Source organism: Anabrus simplex, chromosome 6, assembly GCF_040414725.1.
Source record: "Anabrus simplex isolate iqAnaSimp1 chromosome 6, ASM4041472v1, whole genome shotgun sequence".
Classification (NCBI taxonomy): domain Eukaryota; kingdom Metazoa; phylum Arthropoda; class Insecta; order Orthoptera; family Tettigoniidae; genus Anabrus; species Anabrus simplex.
Genome location: NC_090270.1, coordinates 123,237,766 through 123,263,949, shown reverse-complemented (window position 1 = coordinate 123,263,949; position 26,184 = coordinate 123,237,766). Strand labels below are relative to the sequence as shown.

At 40.1% G+C, this 26,184-nt stretch overlaps 1 protein-coding gene across 1 annotated transcript in view; it reads right to left on the bottom strand.

Annotated features, from left to right (window-relative positions):
- Positions 1 to 26,184, bottom strand: part of ECSIT (evolutionarily conserved signaling intermediate in Toll pathway, mitochondrial) — a 34,163-nt gene that overhangs the window by 7,100 nt on the left and 879 nt on the right. Inside the window, exon 2 of the mRNA XM_067149086.2 lies at positions 6,142 to 6,368. Within this exon, the coding sequence (XP_067005187.2) occupies positions 6,142 to 6,368 (227 nt within the window). The remainder of the gene's footprint in view (positions 1 to 6,141; positions 6,369 to 26,184) is intronic.

Below are 26,184 nucleotides of genomic sequence, written 5' to 3'. Positions count from 1 at the left end.
AATACGAAGGCGGATCAAATATAAACGGAAATTTGAATATACCACTGCTGTTAGTAATAATTCAGAGGCAGGGCTTTGCCAGGATGTTAGTGGGGGTGTCTGGAGGAGGGGTTTGCGCACCCGAACAACGGTGGAGAGCTGAGCTGCTTCAGTACGCTATGAATGAGCAAGAGGTGCACATGTCTGTTGCACAACATATCACTGTCAAATTACTCGCAAAAGAGGGCACCAAATCTTCTGAAATTTTGAGACGCTCTGCGCACAGTTTGAGGAAGAAGCATTATCAAAGACTCAAGTGTATGAGTGGGCTAAAAAATTTGTGGCAGGAAGAGAAGCTGCGAAAAATGAACCTCATAAAAGGAGACCGCGGACAAGCATCAATAAAGATAACACTGTTGCCATTCGTGACATTATTGGTGAATATCGATGAATAAAAATTTTGCAAATTGTTTTAGTCATAGGAATAAATTACAGAAGTGTTCGAACCATCATCTGAGATGAACTCTATTTCAGAAAATTGTCTGCCAGGTGGGTTCCTCGTCTCCTCAACCAGAAACAGAAAACTTTATGCCAGGAAGTTTGTCAGAGACTCTTGCGTCGCTACGAGGAGGAAGGAGAGGATTTCTTGTGTCGTATTGCGACTTGTGAAGAAACTTGTGTGCATCATTACACCCCAGAGTCAAAGCAAGGAAGCATGGAGTGGCAGCGAAGACAAAGCAGGTTTGGTCAAGGCCAAAACACGCCCATCTGCTGGAAAGGTGCTTGCAACATTTTTCTGGGACTTCGAGGTTGTTTTGCTGTTGGATTTTCTTCACGAACAAAGGACACTTAATGCAGCCTATTACTATTGCCTTTTGGATGAAGCAAAAGCTGAATATTGCAACAAGCGATGCCGGCAACCAATCCGAAACATCATACTTCTCCGTGACAACGCAAGGCCGCATACTGCCACTTTAACGCGGAAAAAACTGGAGGAAATTCACTGGACACCTCTGGATTTATCGCCCTGCCGCTACCATTTGTTTGGACCACTCAAACAAGACCTAGGAGGACAGCGGTTCAATGATGATGTAAGTGTAGAAGAGTTTGTGCTCAACTGGCTCCCCACACGTCCCTCTTCTTTTTATCAGGACAGCATCAAACACTTACCAATCGACGAAGGAAATGTGTATCGAAGGCAGGACACTATGTAGAAAAGTGATCTCTATATGTGTAATTTTGTTTTCTTGGTTGATACAATAAATTTTAAAAAAATAATTCCTGTTTATATCTGATCTGTCCTTGTATATTAAAAATATTAACTGCTTTTTAATTGTAATTGAAATATGGTTGTGTATTTTTAGTAGAGCTGTTGGTTTAATGCATTAATCAAACTGATTAATGGATTAATCTAAAAGTCTGTTTAACCAAACAGATTGAAAATATAGTGGGATGAAGGAAAAATAACTGTTTTAGGTGGCACAAAACCTGTGTATTGTATTATAAATTGTCGTTTGGAGTACTAGCCTCAGTTACTGTATGATTGTCAGGTCATTAAAATCTTTAATGTCTTTCTTTCAGAAATCAAAATTTAAAATAAAATGTCTTACTTATCCTGTGTGAACCCGATTAAAATTTGATTTATCAACTGATTAAAGGCATTCAGTTAACCAATCAAAATTCTGAACTGATCTAATTTTTAGAGATTTGATAAATTATAATTTGTATTGAAAAGGTGGAATTATACATCTCTGAAAGAGTGATCATTCAACATCAATACGTATCTGACAAGAAATTCATCAGGTTGGATCAGACAAATGGGCTATGAATTCTTCCTGGGTCCCCATGAAATGACAAACAGGATGACAGAGGGTGAATATCTTTTAAATCATGTAACTTTAAAGTTTTTCAGCCTGTCGAATACTACTTATAACATACCTGTAATAAAAAAACACACTATTAAGCAAGGAAGGAAGACTGAAGAACTCAAGATGATGACAACAGCTAGGGTGAGTATGACAGTTTACAGCCGAAAGCTTCACCAGCTACAAAACCCAAATCAAATATTATATTATGAACAATTATTAGAAGTTCTTCTTACTTATTTTACTCCTAGGGTTCTAGCACGAATGAAACCAAGGAGCTCTCAAATAAGTATATTAGGTTGTAGTTAATTATAACTTTTGTTAAACAGGTATGTTATAGTGTTATAGCTATTATAAGTAGTGTTTGACAGACTGAAAAACTTTAAAGTTATATTAACTGAGTAGACACTAAAAAGTATGGTTTCCTTCTTAGATCTCTATATGAGAAATAATACAGTTGTGAGTAAACACTTCGTTCAAGTAAAAGGAGTCGCACAAGATCACAGGATATATAGTTTAGAAGGTATAACTTAGGGTACTTCTCACCGTTACACTGGTTTGAACACAAGGTACGGCCTTGAGACCACAAATCACAGCTGCAGTTTCTGTGCAGTGTCAACACATTTCCTTTATCTCCCTCTTTTAGTGTTCTATGTGTTGTGTTATGAGGTGCAGCTAAAAATGGAATTTTATGGACTTGAGGTTGTATAACGTTCCAATGCAAGGGTAATTATCGGGAAGGTTCACAATTACTTCAAGGAGGAATTTAATGCTGTGAGAAATAATAAGAAAATTTAATGTTATGAGTCACATGATGGCTAGAACATGTGCGGCTTACCAGTCTTCTGAAGCAAAGTGTTTTGAATATTCTAAATCAGAACTAGTTATCAGATGAACACAGTCCGCCAATTAAAAACAAATGTTAAGAGTTTTGATAGTGAATTAATTTGCAGGACAATTCTGGGAATGTATAAGGCTGGTCATACACAAAGTATGAAAGAGATGTTCAATCAGGAAAAATACATTATAAATTTCAAGGTATCTCTGTAGGCTTTTAGGCAGGTTGTAAAAGCTACTGGTTTTCAATACTCTACGACTGAAAGAAGAAGGAAATATTTAAGGGGAAGATCTGACATTGTTTGTATGCGGAATAATTTCTTTCACCAAATGAAAAAGTATGGAAAAAGTTGACATAACTTACATTTTCTAGATGAGAATAAGGTTAATGCTCACCACACAAAGAAAAAGAAGTGGTTTGTGAGTGAACTCGGCTCAAATTCATTAGGAAAAGGACAGCAAATGATTGTAATGCATTCGGGGAGCAAGCAGCAGTTCATACCGAATGCTCTGCTTACTTTTCACCCCAAATCCTCAAAAGAATATCACAATGAGATGAGTTTGAACTGTGGTCTCGAGAACATCTGTTACTGAATATTCCTGAAAACTGTTATTATCATGGACAATACTTCTTATCATTCAAAACAAACTGACAAGTATCTGACATCTAATTCTAGAAAGTGTGATATTCAAGATTGGTTAACTATACATAATATTTTATTTGGGAAAGACATGATCAAACCTAAACTTCACAACTTAATCAAACAAAATAAACAAAAATGTATTATGTATACACCTGAATCGAATGGAAGAAATCTAGTGTTAAACCCCCCCTCCCTCACTGCAATATGGATTGTATTGAACTTACATGGCCACAAGCAAAGGGTTATGTAGCAAAATACAACCCAACTTTTAAAATCAGTGGCGTTGAATATCTGCTTCACAAAGCAGTAGCCGAAGTAACTTCTTAAAACGGGAAAAATACTTGTCATCGTGCCTTTGAAGTGGAAGAATTCTATTGGAAAAGTAGTAAATTAATGGACAATACTGTTGAAATAATGAAATAAATAGATAAATAAATGAAAAGAGTTAAGAGACTCGATAACAACTCTGAGTTTAAAGCCTTTGCAGATATGATGTGATTTGGGGTGATAGTGAGGCCGAAGTTCAACAGAAGCTGAATGAATGCTATATTCAAGCAATTTGGTCTCTAAGATAAGCAAGTCCAAAACGTCAGTGTTGCCTGTTAGTCGACAGAACATCTGTACTAACATCACTCTAAATGGATCAAAGTTGGGACAAGTACATCAGATCCCTTATCTCGGCAATGTAGTAACAACAGATAACCGACCATCCACAGAAATCATTAGTAGAGTACAGAATGGAGCACAGTTTTATCATCTCGTGAGTAAACTTCTTTGGCATAAACAAGTTCCATTAAGATCAAAATTAATATTCTACAGGAGCTTCTTTATACCAGTTACTACATACAGTCTAGAAACCTCCATCCAATCCAACAGAAATATCAGCAAACTATAAGCAGTGGAAATGAAGTTCTTAAGAACTATGATTCACACAAAATAAGAAATGATGAGATATGTCATCTTGTCCAAGTGAAACGACCCCTTAGTGAGATCAGTGTCAAAGCCAGACTTAAAGGGTTTGGTCATCTCAAAAGAATGGACCCACAAAGGACAATGGTTTAAGAAAGGACTCGAAGGCAAAACATCAAGAGGTTGTCCAAAGAAGAAATGGATCAATCAAATTAGAACTGATCTAGCTGGATGAGTTTGGATTTGCAGTGGGTTATGGAAGAAGACACCTACATGAACAGAAGTAAATGGAAAGTGCTCATTCACCGCATCCAGGAAACTGGAGCTGGTTCAAGATGATGATGATGACTGTTGAAAAGGTATAATATCAGACTTCAGATTCTGATGAAAGTGATGAAAATACAGGGCGACATTAACCATCGTGCTCTTCATCAAAAGAAGACAAAATGGAGTACATTCAATGTTTTACCTTTAAGCTTTTATTGACCCATGATAGATGTTGCCGTACCTTGAATTGTTGAAACAATAGCGGTTCATTGAAAAATTGTGTTATCATTTTTATCCGCTATATTATACTGAAATAAAATTTAATTAAGTAATTCCTTTAACTTTCCTGTCAACTTCTGTGACTTTTAGAGATGGCAGGCTGTCAGAATTTTGACCTGGAGGGAATCTTTCATGTGTCAGTAATCGTGCTCTCTCACCTTTCGCCAAGCTCACTAATTCTCTCTCTTACAGTCAGCCAGACCAGCAATGCAGGAGGCGCACAAAGTTATACCAAAAGAAGTTGGGACAAAAAATATGGAATGGTGATTGACAACATATTCCCAACCAAGAAGTTTGGAAGGTTGTAAGTGATGTCAAAGTAATCCTTAGTGAAAACCTGGTTGGAGACCACAGGCTGTTAATTACAGATATCACAAAGACAAGACCTCCTAAAGTCCACAGCGAAAGAATACCAGAAACTCTAAGACTTTCTGAACCAAGGGCAAACAAAATAGTTAAAAGAGAATATTTGGAGGATGTCACCAAAAGGAAAATATGATATCTACAAATGAGAAATAGGACAATCTGAGTCTACATGAATGTACATACTGTAGTTCATACATGATACATGGATGGCAAGCTATGTAAATTAACTTTTAAAAATAATGCAGTTTTGTGATGTTATCATTCAATATCAGGTGTTGTAAGTGTAAACAGCCAATGTCAGCATGGAACACTGTAGAAAGTAATGCTTGCAGAATAACAACACATTTTGTGAGCTGCTTGCTGACAGTTTATCTGATGTTTGGAGTGATTGTAAATGCAGGCAGTTGTGATTCTGATGATAGCAGTCCCAGCTGTAGAGCATTTACTACCAGTGGTAAGTGTGGGATTCAGAAAATGACAATATTTCAGATGCCAATGAGAGCAATGGGACTGGTGGTGGACAAAGATGACAACAGAACCCTGAAACATTTCCTAGGTAATACTGGCCTTAGTAACTTAAGGCTAATAACAGCACAAGTATTCTGAGGTAGTAGACCGTTTCTTTGGTGACAATTATTATTATTTTTCTTCCTCAGATTCTTGCAGAGCAATCAAATCAGTATGTGCCACACTGCCAAGAAATACCAGTATCAAAAGTAAGATCTTTCGGCAAGTTTAATTAATTCGTCTCAAGTAATACAAATGTTATGTGACATTTTGCTTAAACCTACGTCTTCTGCTATGTACTCACCTCAACCGGTCCGCACCATAAGTACGACCAATGAGCCATCTGGTTATCAATGTGTAAAGGAGACTGGCTCTCAGAGGGTTATAGAGCCACAGAGCAAGTAAATAATACAAATATAAAAGTTTGATATAACACGCATGAATATTTTATGCCCTTAGTTTATATGTAAAGTACTGTACTCACCTACCTGATACACAGTGACTTTGCTTTGCAGATCCACACTACTCATGCGTTCTAATGCTAGCTTTGCAAGTTCGAATGCATCTGCTGGAACTGGATTAGGTAAAGGCCAAGGTGACAAGTTTTTGAATTTAGGCATCCAGTACATCATCCGCCAATATTTACGAACAGGGTGACCTCGGCGACCAAATATATTGACCAATAGATCTTCCATTTCAAAATCAGGACATACACCTGAAACATTAAATCATTCAATACATATTGCATAAACTTGTCTTTAATTTGGATGGACATTTTCCCTGCTGATATGGTTATCTGAATAAATTAACTCAAAGCAATGGGATTTAATCAGCAGTGAGTAACATTTCTTTATAACTGTTGGGTTGATAAATTAGTAAACTATCTGAAAAGAAAACATATGGTAACAATATTATACCTGAAAAAAGAAACAATTAATTAAGTTGGTTATAAATTAACTGAATCGAAACTGAAAAGAGATGGCTTAAGACATTACAAAAGAAAAAAGAAAGAAATCAAATCATGTTAACAGGATCAAGTACTGTCACTGTCAAAACAATGCAGGTCCTTTAGTGGAGAAGTGATGTTTAATGATGAGAGAGCTCCCTCTGAGGATCAGACATAGTGTGTTGGCCTTCAGATCATAAGATGGGTCCAAACCTGGCATAGGCAGTCACATTTCTGAAGTGCAGAAAAAGAGTCTATTCATCGTTCCATGACGTACGAACCAGTGGCCCTCCTTTGTCAGCTCGGTGTTACTTCGTAACTCAGCAATACTTTTTCTGCCCGTCTTTTCTGCAATTACCACTCATCATTGTGTTCTGTCTTCTGTTTTTCACTCATAAGACCCTGATCTTCATTTTACCGCAGAATGAACTATCACTTTTTGGCTTTGCAAATTACGTTAAAAATTGTATAGCTTCTGACTTGAGTAAATAAATATTGATTACTTCACCAGAAATACTCGTCCTGTTTTGCTAAAAACTTATACGATTTTAACTTTGTACCTCCACTGAACTTCTTGAAAGTCTGAGGTGAGATCAGTCACTATCCCCGGACTGTGCCACTAAAAATAAATATTTACTTACATGTGTGTGCTTTTGACGACCTATAATTATCAGGTTGCCGTTGTCATACTGTTAGAAGAAATTTAATTTCAACCTGAAGAATCTCCAGTAAGTTTTCTAGCGGTAATACATCATATTGTAACCTCCATTGGTCTTTTCTATCTAATGACTGGCGATGGCCATGTTCCACGTTTCATTTGCTTCTGAGACCGTATGAAACGATGGAAGTATACTGCACACAGTACTGTAAGTGAACTGGAAATAAGAATGCTTTGTGAAGTTAAGTAATGAGTTAAAGATGGATAGTTGATGGATACACATGAGTATCTGATGATCTTAAAAAAATGCCCCCTATGGTACGTAACCAAGTTTAAATATCTTGATTCTACAATTCTTGAAAATGGCCAACTTATCAAAGAGGTAAACATGAGGATTAACACAGCCTGGATTTAGAGGCAGATGATGACACACATTACCTGCAATCAGCAGAGGAAAAATTACCCAAATTTGAAGATATTCTGTAAGAACATCCATTCTGCTGCACTGTATAGTACAGTATGTTAGGTGACTATGAAAGAAGCAGAACATTGACTAAACATCATGGAGGCAAAGATGCCACAATGATCAGGCACCACCACTATACTGGACCACGTTTTCAATGTAGATATATGAAGATTTAGTACAGCTCTGATTCAGGAGAAAAAGAGCGAAAGTCAACAATAATGGTTTGAACATGTGCTGCGTGCAGAAGCAGTCTAAAGTTAGAATGGTTGTTGAAAAAATATACCAGGGACTACATAAGCAACAATGGGCAGATGTATTACAAAACAGTAAGAAGAGCGTAAACCTACACTCCAACATGGGCCAAAATTATAGACTGAATGGAGATGGCTATATAGCACACCTTGCTACTAGGCAGGACAAATGCTGATGATGATGATTTTCATTTTTAGCTCATTATAGCATACCAGCAACAATAGCTTGCTATGTTTCCTGGTAAGTCATCGACATATGCAAAATAGTACTCATTTACACCCTATTCAATCTTACAAGCCATTTTCTACCTTCAGTAGAAGCTCTATGTAATCTATGGGTAGAACTGTACACCAACATGTCAAAAGTTATGGAACAGTGGTTTAGTAGGTCTGCTGAATACGCCCTCCTCTACCGTGGCCAAGTGTAGCAACTCGTCATGGCATTTATTCCACAAGTGGAAGGAACACCTGTGGAGATATTCTCACCTATGTCGTTTGAATAGCTACCCACAACTTTCTGCTACTTGTAGGTGTAGTGTGAATGGGCCTTACCACCACATCCCATAAATACTTGACAGGGGTCATATCCGGCAAATGAGGTGGCTACAGTAGTCGTTGAAATTCATCACAATGCTACTCAAACCAATTTTGGACAACTTCGTCTGATGATGTGGTGTGTTATCTTGCTGGAATATCTCATCATTTTAGAGGTATGAGAAGTACATGAAGGGCTGCAAGTGGTCACCAACCAGTTCACTGTAGCAGTCATTCATCAAAGACCTGTTCAGGTGGATCAGTGGATCCAGCCCATACCGTGTGAACACACCCCACACCATTATGAAGCTACCACCAGCCTGTATGGTGCCTTATGACATATAATGTTGTTTTTATGTCCCACTAAGTAAATTTCTATGGTTTTTGGAGATGCAGAGGTGTCGGAATTTTGTGCCGCAGGAGTTCTTTTACGTGCCAGTAAATCTACTGACATGAGACTTGATGTATTTGAGCGCCTTCAAATATCACCAGACTGAGCCAGGATCGAACGTGCCGAGTTGGGCTCAAAAGGCCAGCGCTCTACCGTTCGAGCTACTCAGCCCGGCCCTTGTTGGCAATCTGGGTCCATGCCATATCCAAACCCTACTATCAGCTTGAAACAACTGGAACAGTGACTCATTGGACTAAGCTACATGTCGCCAGTCCTCCAGGGTCCAATTAGCAATGTCACGTGCCCAGGTGAAACGCTGTGCCTGGTGTTGTGGTGTTAACTATGGCACTCATGTAGGTCTTCTGCTCCCATATCCCACTGACGTTAAAGAACGTTGCACTGACCAGCTGGATATACTTCTGGTACCTCCTGCATTGAATGTGGATGCAGTTTGAACCAGAGTGGCCTGTCTGTTATGACAAACAATTCAAGCCAGATGCCACTAATTGCATCCATGGTCGTCCACTGCTCTGTTCACTGTGGGTGACAATGCCTTTCGCGAGGTCACCGTCAATTAAGGAATGTTACAATAATCGCATAGCTTTGATAGTGGAACATTCCATCCATCTGGCCCCACTATCATGCTCCATTCGAAAGATGATAATTCACATTGTCTTGCCACAATCAGCGTTCTCAAGATGTCACAATTCCAAGATGTTAAGGTACAGTGGTGCCACGGACTATTAGTTTTAAATACTGCTATCCCATGACTTTTGGCATAGCAGTGTATAATAGGGTGGCCCAAGCAAGACTCCTGCAGCCTGATGTTTTGTTGTTAGTAGCTTAGTTGCTTACAATTAAGAGTCATGATACCAACAGTTGACGACATGTCTACCTGATTAGTTTGGTCATATCTGGCTTGTAGAGAACTCCATAGGTCTAAATCATCAGTTAAGAAAAGACCAGATAAACAATTGATAGGGAGTCTGCCACCTGGATGACAGTAGATCATTAGTGAATGAATAAATGAAAAACTGAGTAACAGCAAAGACCAAAGAGCATTGCTGGCAACGGCATAATGCAATTTCAACAATGTAACCATGGTTAGGTGATGGCTACTACTCTGTGCAGAGGTTGTAAGTTGAAAATATCTGAATGACATTCATTCATATTCCCTGCTTAGGATTGTTTATTGTGCTACAGTTGGTAATCACATCAATCTGTGTCAAAATCTGGAAGTCACACCATATTTCATCTGTTTCATCCAGTGATGGCAGAGGCTGTTGATGTGAGTGGTATGGAAAATATCACACAATTTATTGTATTTACTTATGCAAGGAAATATATTTCTATAAGTGCGTTGGTAGGTCCCTGTCCTTGCCAATGAACCAATCACTCTCCTACAAGTAATACAAGGTAGACATAAACGATTTACCTTTCAAAAGAATGTAATTTATGATGTGCCTCCCTACCAATTTAAAGATTGGCACGATTAAGGTAGAATAAAGGATTTCATCCAAGTGCATGCAACCCAGACTGGATGCAAAGATGGTGATATGGACAAATTTGTGGAAATACCGGAGACACAGATAAAGGATGTGCAGTGTTCTCCCCAGAAATTTTTGTCAACTGGGTGGCAGGAATGAGTAGCTGGGCAGGGAATACTATGTAAAAAATTTATATGATAAAATTTGAATTTATTCCTCTCAGGGCATTAACAATATCAGACTGGTAAGCATTAACTGCAAAACTGAACTATTTTAGTGTTATTATCACAAAAAAGACATAACAGAGTACTTTGAACTTCTAGTGTTCTGCTTGTTCATAATCATGTAACACCAGGGCTTACCACTCGGTTACTATGCAGAGCCCTATGGGTTTGCGACATCATACGGAATGAAGTGCTCGCATGCAATTCCACGCCAATCGAGACACTGGCTCGAGCACGATTCTACGTGATCGTTAAGCTAAACATTTAAACTCCGATGTAACTGATGCAATTATGCTGACAATGAAGAATTATCATTTAAATAATCAGTTTTACAGTAGTTACATTTTAATTTGGAGCACCCAATGACTCAAATATGTATTAATATTATGTAACTAGCACATATGTAGGGTATGTTAGCCAGATGGTCTGCAAAAATGGCAGGGTGGTCCTACATCCTACGGAGAACACTGGGTGTGGAAGTGACCATCATGGGAGACTTCAGTGAAATGATGGGATGTGACAGAAAAGGAATGGAAGAAGTAATTGGACCTTCTGGATATGGAAAGGAGAATGAAGAGGCAAAGAAGTTGGACAATTTTTGTGTGAGAAATGGGTTAAGCGAGGGCAATACGTGGTTTGGGAAGAAGAATGAGGGCAGATGGTAGGATGGTATTCATTTACTTTTTATTTGTATTTGTAATCAAGACAGTAATCGGAAAGAGCGAATTGATGACAGTTGTTAGATGTAACAACCTTGCCAAAATTAGCTATGGAGTAGTAGTAGCAAAATTGAAAGTATGAAATATAGTGGAACTGAAAGAAATAAGTGAGAAAATAAAAGTATGGAAATTAAAAGATATTGAAGTAAGAGAAACATTCCAATATATACATTGAAATAACACTCACCCAGAGCTGTGGTGAAGTGTGTGGAAGTGGAATGGGACATATTCAAGAAGGCATTAGTAAATTGTGCAGTGACTGGATGTGGCAGAATAGCTGAAAGAGTGGAAGATACCTACGGTGGAATGAGAGGGTAAGGGAAGCAGTGGAAAATAAAAAGCACGGTAATCATGGAACTGGGATAAAGTGGAAAAAGAAAATATCAGAAAATGAAAAGAAGGTGCAAGAAAGTATTAAGTGAAGAAAAGCTGGAAAGAAGATGGAAGGGGTTATTACATGAACTCTGAATGAGAGAAGGGGTACAGATGAGATGATAAGAGGTAGAGTCTGAGGAGATAGAATTTGAAAGTGAAATCGCAAAGGAACAGGCGGAAACTGTTGTTAAACAAAGGAAAGTGGAAAAAGCATCAGGAATGGATGAAGTGTGTGCATAAATGATAAAAGCAGAAGGACCCCTCAGTCTTTATTGGCTGTATAGGCTATTTAGATGTATTTGGAAAATTAAAAAAATCTGTACCAAATAACTGGAGTAAAGGAGCAATAATACAATAGAAACCCACTAACTCAACTCCTGTTAATTCGACAACTTGACTAGCACTATTTTTAAAATTTCTTTAATTGGTAAATGATTTTTGTTGGTCAAGAAGACATTATCTTTGAAATAATGTGGTCTATCAACAGCTAAACTGTAATACTGTGATTTCTAACATTGCCTAAACAGTACAAACAGTATATGTAGGCCTACATTTTAATTACTGTGCTGTATTACTATAGGTACAAATTTTAGTGGGACATAAAACCAGTAACATTATTATTATTATTATTATTATTATTAACAAAAAATTCTGTACATAGCCTATTTATCCATCTGTATATCCACGTTTTCATGTTCTGTTCAGAGATTTGTTCTTCAATTTGCATTCATTTCCTTCTGACATTAATTGTGTCATATACCTTTTGTGACACTGTGTAACAAAATGACAGGTTCTATTTTATTGTGGAAATTGCAATCCACCCCATTCCCCCTTTCAGAAGTTGCTGGTGAAAGGCAGGTAGCCCCTGTTAATCAACACTCACATTCCGTTCTTGTTAGCCATTAGCTAACTGAAGACTGTTCCCTATTGTACGCTAAACTTTGTGTTCATTAACAGTACAGTTTCTCAGTTTACATCCAGGCTTACAAGTGTTGTGTTGTGTTGTCTGTGCAATTGAAAATGTTAAAATAGAACAAATTAACATGACAATGGAAATTAAATTGGATGCTTTACAGAAACTGAACAAAGGGGAACGAACACGTTAATAACATTGCAATGGATTTATGTGTTGGATGATCTACTAAAATATGATGGAAAAAGAAAAGGTCCGAAACAGAGTCTTGGTATGTGAAAAGAGCATGTACTGATAGTTTAAACGAAAGGAGAAATTAGAAACATGGCACATATGTGAAAGTGAGTGAGGTGCTTTATTTGTGGTTTAGATAGCAAGGGGAAAAAAGGAACACCCATTACAGGACCTGTTTTGCAAGAGAAAGCCCTCGATTTCAATGAGGACGTTCAAGAAGGAGAGCCTAGATTTACTGCTAGTATTGGCTGGCTTGACAGGTGGAAAAGCTACAGCATCAGACAGCTAAATGTCTGCAGTGAAATAGTGTTGGCTACTGAATGCATGATTCGAAGCAGTGTATCGATTCATTCAAGTGTCCAAGTGAATCAATTCACAGGAACGGCGAGCTCACGGCACACGATTCAGCTTACTCCCAGTGGACAGTGCTGAGTGCGCACTCACTGGACGTTGCCGGGGAGCCGAGCTTCCGCTGCAGCGAGACAGTGAATCATGGCACATCGAAAGAATCGTGAACGAGCCGGCTCAGTGAGACACAAGATACACACGGCTCCTTATCGGCTCACTGCAGCGAGACATACAGTGAGCCATGCTACACTGAAAGAATCGTATGCTATAATGGACTCTTGAGCTCAGCTCATTTGAAAATAATACCCATTTGCATTCACTGTCCTCTTCTTCCAGGGAGGTTTAAATAATAGATGGATTTATTTGCAGTGTTAAAGAGGTAGTCACAACATAATTCTGAAGTAGCTAGTAAGTAGGTAGGCTATTAGGTTATACTATTTATTAGTTTAATGAATCTTAGTATTATAACTTAGTGGACATTTGACAATTAAACCCGACTCTAGCCTGCCCTATGACTATGTGTCATGCTCATGACCACTCAAAAGTACCTGCTTTATATTGGGAAGAACGGCTCAGTATTCTCTCAGTTCATATGTCACATCGTTGCACAAGACTTCAATCATATGTGGACAGACGCAATACGTAGTAACAGTATGTTGAATCAAAAAACCAGCGGGCTACTGTACATCTCGGGTAGCCTATACAAAATATGACGATTAAAAAAAAATCCTCAGCTGATAGAAAAATACATATTTTAAAAAATGACTGAGCAAGTTGTCGTGCGGTTAATATCGCGTGGCTATGCGCTTGCATTCGGGGGATGGTGGGTTCGAATCCCACAGTCAGCAGCCGTTAAGATGGTTTTCCGTAGTTTCCTATTTTCACACCGGGAAATGCTGGGACTGTACCTTAATTCAGGCCATGGCTGTCACCTTCCTAATCCTAACCTTTCCCACCTCACCGGAAACCTTCGATGTATTAGAGGAACTAGCATTTTTTCTAAGAAAGGAGTTCATAGTATGAAGACCAGATGGCAGCTACGAGCACTGAATGCTGTTGCTGCTGTCTTACCAGCACATACTACACAGATGCAGTAGGAGCGGTGACCAATGAGCCGCGAATCGGATCACTGTATCGATTCAGTAACGTGAACGGAATCAAATAAATCGATTCAGTAAAATGAATCGAATGTCCCATCACTACAGTGAAAACCTAGCTGCCGACTTGGAAAATGTTAATGATTTCAAGGAAAATTTCCACAGACTAATTTTAAAAAAAAGGGTCTATCTGGGGATAAAATTTACAACTGTGACGAGACTGGTCTGAAGCAACAGGTAAACTGTAATTTCTAACATTACCTAAACAGTACAAACAGTATAGGTACATTTTATTACAGTACTGTATATACTACAAATTTTAGTGGGACATAAAACCAGTAACATTATTATTAACAAACAATTTGTACATAGCCTATTTATCCATCTGAATATCCACATATTTTCATGTTCTATTCAGAGATTTGTTATGCTGCCTTCAGAAATGCTTGCATCCAAGGGGGAAAAAAAATCATCCCCAGTCTATAAAATAAGTAAGGAGAGGGTTACAATCTTGGCATGCAGCAATACAACAGTCAGCCATAAGCTCAAACCAGTGCTCATTGTCAAATCAAAAAATCCTCGGGTGTATAACAAGTAAGATAAGTCCCTAATGGGACAGACACCTTCTATGATCTGCCTGTATGGTACATGAATCTGTCAAATGCATGGATGAATGGAGTCATTTTAAGGACTGGTTTTATAAGGAGTTTGTTCCTTTGATAGAAAAGTTTGTAAAATCGAAAAACTTGCCAAGGAAGGCACTTCTCATTCTAGACAACACCTTGTCCCATCCTAATGCAGAACATGAGACTAAGATATAAGAACTGTGTTTCTCCCTCCTAACGTGACTTTGGTGTGTCAACCAATGGACCAGGATATTTTGGAAGCATTGAAGAAGAGATACAGGCGTAAACTTCTTTCTTCTCTTGTCTTAACCATGGAGGAAAGGTGACATGATTGATAAACTAAGAAAATATACATGTTAGTGGGGGTGGATATCTGAATCTTGGAATGAAATTGAGCATATGAACTTTGTTGTTCCTGGGGAAAGTTGCTGAACCATTCAAGAAAATAGTTTGAAGAAAGCAAGGAAGAGACAGAATATTATGAAGTAGTAGACTTACTGAAGAATATTCAAGGGTGCGAAGATGTTACTGATGCTGATGATGTAGAATGGATGGAAGAGGATGAAATCTGTGAACATTTAGACAGTGAAATAGTTGCAATAGCGAAAAAGAATGAAGATTATTTGTATGATGTTAAGTACTTTTCTGTGTCCTGTATTTCATTAGAATAATATGCAGTACAAAAATATGTGTTGTAAACAATATACCGCAAAACTCAACATTTTGGAAACACAGCATCCTCTCTGTCCACATTAGGTCGAGTTTGTGGGACTCTACTATATGTATATTGAAGAAGAGAGACAGGAGTATGTGCAATAACTATCAAGGAATACCAAACGAGTGTAATAAAGAAGTAGTGATATCTATATTTAAGAAGAGAGATTGGAAGATTTGCAATAATTAACAAGGAAATATACTCATATCTCAAACAGCAAAAGTATTTTAAAGGGTACAAAAAAGGAGAAGAGAAGAAAGGTGGAAAGACAATTATTACAAGATGAGCAATATGGCTTCCAAAATGGAAGATCAAGACTAGAGCCCATTTTCAGTATGAGGCAATTACTGGAAAAACATTGGGAATACAGACGAAATATGGTGATCACGTTCCTAGAGAGAAGAAAATAAGGCTTACAGTAGTGTTCCTAGAGCAAAAGTATGGGAAATAATGTAAAGGATTTGGAAAAGAAACGATGATAGTGATGATGATGATGCTTGCTGTTTAAAAGGGCCTAACATCTACGTCATCGACCCCTAATGGTACGAAATGAGAAGAAATATAATGACAATTTAAAAGTCCAAAATCATCCACTGACCAGAATTCAAAACATGATGGCGAAGAATGAATGGATGAATATGAATTTAAAACAATCAGTGGATCCGACCTGCAATGCCACACATTCCCAGAAAGTACCATAAAGCAATAGTATTACTGACCAAGGGACTGCTTCTAAAGCACAATCCTGATTCGATGATGCCTGTTGTCTAAAGGGGTCCAAAATCCAGGTCATTGGCCTCTCATAATGGTTCTTATCGCTAGTAAAGTAGAACCATGGTAACTATCGTGTTGTGGTACTAATAAAAAATAGCGTAGACTCGCGGTATTCCACACATTATGGTACTACTCACAGGTAATGTAATACGCATATGTAACGCAGACCTATGGTGTTCCTCACATAGATGTACTAATTTTTTTTTTTTTGCTAGTTGCTTTACGTCGCACCGACACAGATAGGTCTTATGGCGACGACGGGATAGGAAAAGGCCTAGGAGTTGGAAGGAAGCGGCCGTGGCCTTAATTAAGGTACAGCCCCAGCATTTGCCTGGTGTGAAAATGGGAAACCACGGAAAACCATCTTCAGGGCTGCCGACAGTGGGATGAGAACCTACGATCTCCCGGATGCAAGCTCACAGGCGCGTGCCCCTGACCGCACGGCCAACTCGCCCGGAAGGTGTACTAATCACAGGGACTTGTAGTATCCCGTGGTGTTCCCCACATAATGGGTACTAATCATAGGCATTGCAGACCCACGGTGTCGTTCATATAGTGATACTAATCACAGGCAACGTCCAGACCTGTGATGTTTCTCACATAATAGTATTAATTACAGCCAATGCAAGCCCGTGGTGTTCCGCATATAGTGGTACTAATCACAGGTACTGTCAAACCCATCCTGATTCACACACAGTTGCTACTAATCACAAACCCATTGTGTACCTAATATAGTGGTACTACTGGCAAGTAAAGGCGACCCATGGTGTTACCTGTGTGATGGTACTAATTACAAGTAGTCATATGGTCCTAATTCGATCATCCCTTCGTCGCCCTTTTTAGTCTCCTCTTATGACAGGCAGGGGATACCATGGCTGTTATCTTTGTCTGCGCCCCCCATCCACAGGGGGTTTTGTGTTTGGTCCATAAGGGCTATTTTATTTCATTCAAGTCCACCGGCGAGCCAGTTAGGACCTCCCCTATCCGCCACCTGGGATGCGCCACATGGGAGTATCACCTCTCACCCTGCTACGCCAGCGTAGTAGGTTCATGGTGGGAAACAAATGATAGAATATGTGCAAGCAATGTACATAAATTGTTACAGTAGTGTTTGGATACATGTGGGGAGGACAGTGGTTTTGGAATAAAAATAGATTACAATAAGGAAGTGTGTTATCACCACTAGTTATGGACGAAACTGTAAAAGAAACAAAGGAAAAATATTTGGACACGGAGCTGAAGGGAACATCGAGCCAAAAAATCGTGTGAAGTCTTGTCCCTTGTAAAACACAGGAAAGCAGGCTATTTTAGTCGCATGTTCCGAAATAAGAAATACGGTACAGCCTGATTAGAAGGCAAGCCTCACTTGCCAGTTATTCCCTGTGTCGAGTCTGAGCGAGTGGAAAATGCAATAGTTGCTTGACACATGTAGCTTGCCCAGTGATATCATGGTCTCAGCAAGTCTGCGATAAGCTTCTGTATAAAGTGTACAGCCTGATTGCTTCTTATAAGTAGTAACTGATTGGTTCAGTGCATTTCATGGCTTCTGAATTAAGTTCTGAACAGCGTATTTTCACATGCTATAGATTCTTAAAGCACGAATCTGCTGGGAGAGTGAGAAGAGAATTCCATGAACAATTATCAGGAACAAGAGTGCCAATATGTTACAGTATTAAGAAAATTGTAAATAAATTCAAAACTGCACCAAAATGTTGAGGGTTCATGAGACTGAATTGCGAAGAGTAAACTGGAATATCATTACAAGCTACAACGCCTGTCTACACACCAAGGGAGAGCATTTTCAACATTTACTGTAATGGAATAAGTTTTATTGTTTTGTTAATTATCCATTCATCAAACTTGGTGGGTTTTCCACGGGTGTACCGTAACAGTGTGACAGCGACTGCACTCTTGTTTAGGAGACATGCAGCATGCAGGAAGATTGGTGAACACTGTGGTACTCCACCTATAAAAGGGAAACAAAGGACAAGTGGAGAAAATTAACCTGGATGTGGAACCTCCAACAGTGGTTCAACACCCAAGATACAGCAACTCTGATAAAGCAAATATAATAATGGAACAAAGAAAAGGAAAGCTTAAATTCAATCAGACTATTTTATTAAAATTTAATGATGATGATGATGATGATGATGCATGTTGTTTAAAGGGGCCTAACATCTAAGTTATCGACCCCTAATGGTGTGAGATGAACCTAGATGAAATGATAATTAAAATTTACCCACTGACTAGAATTTAAAAGATGGTGGTGAAGAAAATTATTATGAATGTAAAATAATCAGTACATCTAATTCACAATGCCTTATTTTCTTATCAAATGATTTGAATGTATCAAAATGGAATAAGGCACGTCTTTGAAATGAAATCGTATATTTCATCAAATTAAAAGGTTTAAAAAACACATTAAAATACACAAAGACAGACTAAAACAGTCAATAGAACAAATATGTAGTTACCAATAAAATAAGAATTAAAAACAGTACAGAATTCACTTTTAAACACGGTAAAACAAGCCACTATCCCTCATAAACGGATGACAAGGTCTGCTGACTGCTCTTCATCTCGGAGAATAAGGAAGATGGCACTCTGTAGTTTTAGACTAAGGTGCAGATCAGCCAGATCAGTGCACTCTGTAAGGATGTGTATTATGGTCAGATGACCGCCTCAAGTACACACTGGGGGGGGGGGAATTCTCTCTTCAGTAAGTAGGTGTGCTTTGCTATGCCATGGCCAATCCGAAGACGACATAATACAACTGCTTCTCTCCGTGAAAGCCGAAGGGAAGTCTTCCATACCTTCATAGTTCCTTTAATCGTTCTCAGCTTATTTGAAAAAGGGATGGCCAGCCACTCCATTTCCCAATGGGTCATCACCATATGTCTCAGCTGAGAATGAATATCACTGGTTGGAGCCTTGTAAGGCAACGGGGGTAATGTGATTGCCTCCTTGGCAGCCCTGTCAGCTAACTCATTTCCTGCTACACCCATGTGGCTCGGGAGCCACAAGAACATGTTTTTGGTGCTAGCATCCCAACACCCGACCAGAAGGTCCTGGATCCGCTGCACCAGAGGGTGCAGAGGAAAGCATGCATCAACAGACTGTAACGAGCTCAAAGAGTCAGTACAAAGCAGAATGTGCCGGCATTCATAGAACAGCGTGTACCGCAGAGCTTCAAGGATAGCTTAGAGCTCTGCTGTGTACACACTACAGGTTTCCAGCAGAGGAAAAAAGAAACCTTTTATTATCGACAACAAACGCACAGCCTGCCTTCACTTCTGCATTTAAACCATTTGCATAAACAACTACTGAATCTGGATACCAGTCAAGATTAGACAGGGAGAGTCTCCAATAAATGGAGGGGTTCGTGTTCTCTTTTGGGCTGGTGTGCAGATCCAGGATTATTTCACGTTGGTTGTCTGACAATCTGTGACTACTATCCAAGTGTGTCACTCACGGATAAGTAGCGAACAGCCGAACGCTTCCATTATGAAATACGCAGGGATAGTCCGGATGAAGTAACATGAACTAATATGTGTCGCAAATTTGCCGCACAGGACAATAGCATTTGTTTGCACCTCAGGTGTAGAGGCAGCACATCACATTCAGTGAGCAGGCTAGCAATGGGGCTTGTATGGAAGGCTCCCATTGTCAACCTAACTCCGCTGTGGCAGATGCTATTCAATTTCAAGAAGATGCTTTGCCTTGCTGATCCACACACTGCACTGTTGTAGTCTAACCTGGATAAAATATGTTCCCCAGAAAATCGCAGGAGCAGTGTACGATCTGCCCTCCATGTAGAGCTGCTGTGAAACTTTGTTCAATTTCTTGGCTCATTTCACTTGTAACTGATTCACATGTTGCTACCACAATAATTTACTATTGTAAAGGAGCCCAGGAAATTGGTATTTGTCAACTACAGGAAGAGTGACCCTTCCCTAAATAAAGCTCAGAATGGGGGTGAAGAGTGTGCTTCCGGCGTAAGTGAATAACAGGGGTCTTTGTAGTTGAAAAGCAAAAGCCATATTCTAAGGTCCATTGTTCCACTCTCCTAATAGCTTGCTGTAATACTTTATTGCCATACTTTGTGATCTACACTCATGTTCATAAAAACAAGAACACCTTGAAAGACTATAGATAAGAAGTTCATATTCCCAGTACATGTGCATTACTATGTTCTGAAGAAATGATTGGCATTTGAACCATGCTGGCCCTCAGGTTCAAGGTCCACATCGAAATCTCACCACACCACCACTGACTGGTGAAGTGTGCCTGCGGCTCTCGTTGTCTCTATAAACCGAAGGTAACAGGTCAGTGTAACTTCAGCAGACATGTAGGATGCCTCGCAGACGTATACGAGAACCGTACCGTCAAATGAGTGAGTTTGAAAGAGGGTCCATTACAGGCATGAGAAAGTGATGCTTCCATCCAGGAAATTGCTGCTCGTGTGGGACGAAGTGTGTCGGCAGTGCAACGGGTGTGTACATAAAGGTTCACAGAAGGCCATAGAACATGAGATGGGTCTGGTCGCACCACCCAGACCACCTCCCAAGAAGATTGACACCTCATCCCAAATAGCAATGCAGGACAGATCTGCATCCTCCTTGGCTCTGGCGCAACAGTGGAACAGTGTAACAAGTCCGTTGCTACTTATTACAGTCTGGGTTACCGGCGCGTCGTCTATTTCTCTGTCTACTTTTGACTAATGTCCATAAACATGTTAGACCGCAATGGTGTATGGAACATCACTGGGGACAGGAATGACAGCAGACAGTGTTTTCGGACAAATCCAGGTTCTGTTTGTTTGAAAATGATGGCCACATTTCGGTTTGCCGCAGACAGGGGGAGAAGCATCACAATGACCGCATTCACACAAGACATACAGCGCCAACTCGAGGCCTTATGATGTGGGGTGCTATTGGGGACAACCACAAATCACAGTTGGTGCATGTCCAGGGCAATGTGACCAGTCTGACCTATGTGAATGTCATCCTGCGACCTGTTGCCATATCCTTTCTGCACGACACCCCAGACGCCATATTTCAGCAGGACAATGCGCGACCACATGTTGTTGCTCACAGGATGTCAGACTGTTGCCCTGGCCCGCCCAATTACCGGACTTGTCGCCAATCGAAAATGCGTGGAATATGGTGAAACAACGGGTGCGGCGCTGTGACCCAAAGCTAACCACCAAAGATGAACTGTGGAACCAGGTGAATGCAGCATGGATGGTTATATCCCAGGACGCCATTCGCGCCTTACACGCGTGAATGCCATCACCCATGGAACAAGAATATCCAGTACCCATGGAGGATACAGTGCCTACTAGGTAACAGGACACATGCTGAACCCAGGTGACTGAAATGCTAATCGTTTCTGCAGAACATACTAATGAACATGCCCTGTGAATATGAACTTCCTATCTGTAGTCTTTCAAGGTGTTCTTTTTCTTATGAACATGAGTGTATAATGCAGAGCAAAATAATCTACATATAGCGACGGTATTACAGCTGACCCAGCAGCAGTGACAATACCGTTTATAGCAATCGCCAACAGAATGACACTGAGAACTGATCCCTGTGGGACTCTATTTTCCTGAACATATTGGGAATATGCCCTCCCTACTTGGACACTGAATAGATGGAGGGACAAAAAAATTGCAATAAAAACTGGCAAGTTACTTCAGAATTTCTATTGATGTAGCACTGAAAAGGTGTCACATCGCCATGTGATATCGAAGGCCTTTTCTAAAATAAAATGAAAAGACTGTCACCAAATGTTGTTTTCAGAGAAATGCGTCCTGGATAGAACTCTCCAGGTATACCAAGCGGTCAGTGGTGGAGCGGGCAGCTCAAAAACCACACTGGTACTTGAACAAAAGTCCTCTTTTCTCCAAGTATCACACAAGTTGGCGATTCATAATCCTTTCAAAACGTTTACCCAGACAGTGCGACAAATAGGTCTGTAACTTCCTGCATACTTAGGATCTTAGTCAGGCTTGAGGAGAAGAATTACAATTCCCTCTTTCCACTGTTGCAGAAACTCACCCTCTATCCTGATTTGGTTGAACTCCCCAAGAAGATATACGAGGCTATCCTTGCTAAGGTGTTTCAACATCGGGTTGTGGACATTATCTGGTCCGGGAGCCGTATCCTTGCAAAGTGCCAAGATGCTTTGGAGTTCACACTCTGTAAAGGGCACGCTATAGCCATATGGAGCTTGAGTGGCAAGGCTAAGATGATGACGTTCTCCCTCCCGCTTTAGAGCTAAGAAATCACTATGGTAATTCCTGGAACCAGACACACCTGCAAAATGACTTACTAGAAGGTTAGGAACTGTGGGTGGATCAGTGATGATACTGCCTGCAATGGAAATTCCCAGTTCTAAGAAGGGTACTGCTTGTACTCCCGAACTACATCGAAGTTTAGACCACACTTGAGATGATGATGTATGTGACGTCTGTCCCACGAAGCTTTCTTATTCTGTCGAGTAAGAACCAGAGCCTTATCCCAAAGTTTTTAAAATGTTACCAAGTTGGCCACAGTAGGCTGCCTACTATAGTGTTTATGAGTGCAACGCCGTTCCTTTACAGCTACTGCAATTTCTTCGTTCTAACAAGGAACGAGTTTTCATTGAGGAGTCCCAGAAGAAGATGGAATGGATCCCTCAGCAGCAGCAAGAATAACTTGCATAAGTTATATTATCTATGCTCCAGCTATTAGCATCGTTAAAGACAGCTAGTTATGTGAACTTTGGCCAATCAGCACGTTTAAGAAACCTTGATGGATTTCTGTTTCAACAAAGTAAGAATAATGGGGAAATGGTCACTGTCACAGAGGTCGTCGTACACAGCCCACCAAAGCAGGGGAACGAGCACTAATGTAGCACTGATGTCAATGTGGGAGAAGGTGCGCACACTATGCTGAAATGGGTTAGTTCCTCTGTATTCAAAATGCATAAATCCAGCTCTCTTATTAACTGTTCAAACTCCCTTCCTCTGGCGCTTTGTAGGCCATGGGCCCTTGGGGCTGTTGGACCGTGGGTTTTGTTTTGTTTAGTTAAGATAGCAACGAAACACGTACCGCTACTTACTGGAACCTCATTGCTGTAGGTATTAGAACGAGTAAAAATACCAACATCACCAGAAGCCTAGCATAATCCCATTCTTTCCAATGTAACAGTGCCATAGTGTGGACTTCTTAAAAAAGTGTTAGGTTTTAAGCAGTGAGATGCTACTTAACCACAGAGGTAAGTTTTTTAAGGTTCAATCTTTTCAATACAAATTACGAGTTGTATAAGATATTATTTACAACATTTATTTAATAATGGTACCGGTTTTGACATTTATTATTATTTTCTTTTGCTAGTTGCTTTACGTCGCACCGACACAGATAGGTCTTATGGCGACGATGGGACAGGGAAGGGCTAGGAGTGGGAAGGAATTGGCCGTGGCCTTAATTAAGGTACAGCCCCAGCATTTGCCTGGTGTGAAAATGGGAAACCACGGAAAATCGAACCTACTATCTCCCGAATACTGGATACTGGCCGCACTTAAGCGACTGCAGCTATCAAGCTCGGTAGTTTTTGACATTTAAATGTCATCATCAGCCATAAAACACATTAATCACACAACTGAGAAAGGACAAAACAATTTAAATTGACGTTGTGACACATTAATACATACATAGTTTTTTTACCAATAAAAGGTTAATTAAAATTTTGATATATTATCAACATATAAACTTTTTGGAATCCTCTGTTTTTGTTGATTTGTTTATGTGCTAATACTCGAATCATCACTTGTCATATTTACAGTTGCATTTGGATCTTTAGTGAAATGTCAAAACCGGTACCATTATTAAATAAATGTTGTAAATAATATCTTATACAACTCGTAATTTGTATTGAAAAGCTTGAACCTTAAAAACTTATCTTTGTGATTTCAGTTCAATATGGAAACAAAAATGAAGTTTATATATTTGAATGCTACTTAACCTACAATGACATCCCAAACTGAAGATGGAGATAGATGCTCGACGTGTATAACCTTGTCATAGGACGAGGTGATGTACGTCTTGAGCTTCTTCGACTTTTTCCAGGGATGGGGTTTCCTCCTCCGAGGGAAGTGCAAAGTGGCACTTGCACAAACCCGCCGGAGGGGGATCATGTGTCCCCATTCGCAGGATGGGTGGAGCATCATCCTTTTCTTGTTTAGATGGGCTGGGAGATGGATTTCCAGTTCCGGTCGACGATGCCGCCTCTGCCAGCTTTCACCGACCTCTCGAGGGAGGGAGACTTGGCCTTGCCCCCCCTTGCTGTGCCAGCTTAGGTTTCCCAGCTGGCACAGGCTTTTTTGTAGTTGAAGGCTGGAATGATGCCCTCCTGGAACTTTTACTTTTTGCGGTGTTGCTCACATGAGCAACTGCCGCCTTGGTGTCGCTAGATGGAGACAAACCTGGTAAGATCTGTAGTATCACACTGTAATATGTCTTGGCAGGTGCATTCATGGAATAAAACTTACGGTATGCTTCCTGGTATGAAAGACCATCCATTGTCTTCATCTCCTGGATCTTCTTCTCATTGCGATAGACTGGACAATATCTGGAGGTAGTGCACCTGATAGGACATGTTCACTGTTCCGCACCATGAGCTTCTTTTCCACATATACCACACAAAGATTGATTCGAACAATGAGATACCATGTGTCCGAACCTTCGACACTGATAGCACTGTGTTGGAGATGGGATGTACAGCCTCACATCGCAATGATAGGTTGTTACCTTGACTTTCTCTGGTAACACTGACAGCTTGAAGGAGATGATGAAAGCACCGGTGGCAGCGTCTTCACCGTGTACTTTGTACGTTATGCACTGGATGTGTGTCATGCCACTGTTCTTCATGTCTTCCATCAGCTCACCATCAGTGTTAAGGAATAAGTCACAGTGGAACATGACACTGTAAACCAGATTCAAGGTTTTGTGCTCTTCCACTTTGATGGGAATTTTGACAATTTTGACAATGTTCACACTTGAGCAACCGATCGGCTTGGAGCACAATGCTCATCTTGAGAAGCAAACTACCATTGTGCATTTTCTTCGGATCCTCAGTTTCACTATATACACCTTTGTTGTGTCGACTGAAGAGAATCTATTTAACTAGCCTGAAATCTTGCCCATCGGTTCTGGTAGCAACCAGGATCCTAGGGAAGCTGGAATCCAAACTCAAACTCTGCACAAGTTCCCAGAGGGAATCGAAAGTTTAAAACTTAGGTGGGGGATCACCCTGAATAGGTATAGAACGTTTATTCTCAGCTATGCTGAAATCATCCACCCTGAATGCCACCCACTCCGATCAGAGGCCTCTGTAGCCAAACCAAGAACCCAAGGAAATAACCTCCTGGTCATAGCAGGTACTCCCCAGGGTCTGATGCTGGACGATGCCTAATTGCTGAATGAGGCAATGAGTATTAGGGACTCCCTTCCTCAAATCACTCACAATAGCATGTACCTCATAGAGTATACAGAGTGATAAATACAGATTTTAAAAATAATAATAATAATATGTACTTCTGGCATTCGGCTGTACGGGGACCTGCGTTGTCAGGCGGATACTACCGCTGAGTACATGGCGCTCCCATCCGACTGTACTGGGGATACAGTCTGGGCTTTTGAACATAATCGCACACGTAAGACACCCCTCCCCAAGCAGCATGCACATCAAATTTTGATTTGGTCTACAATTGACCCTGAAGAAAAAAT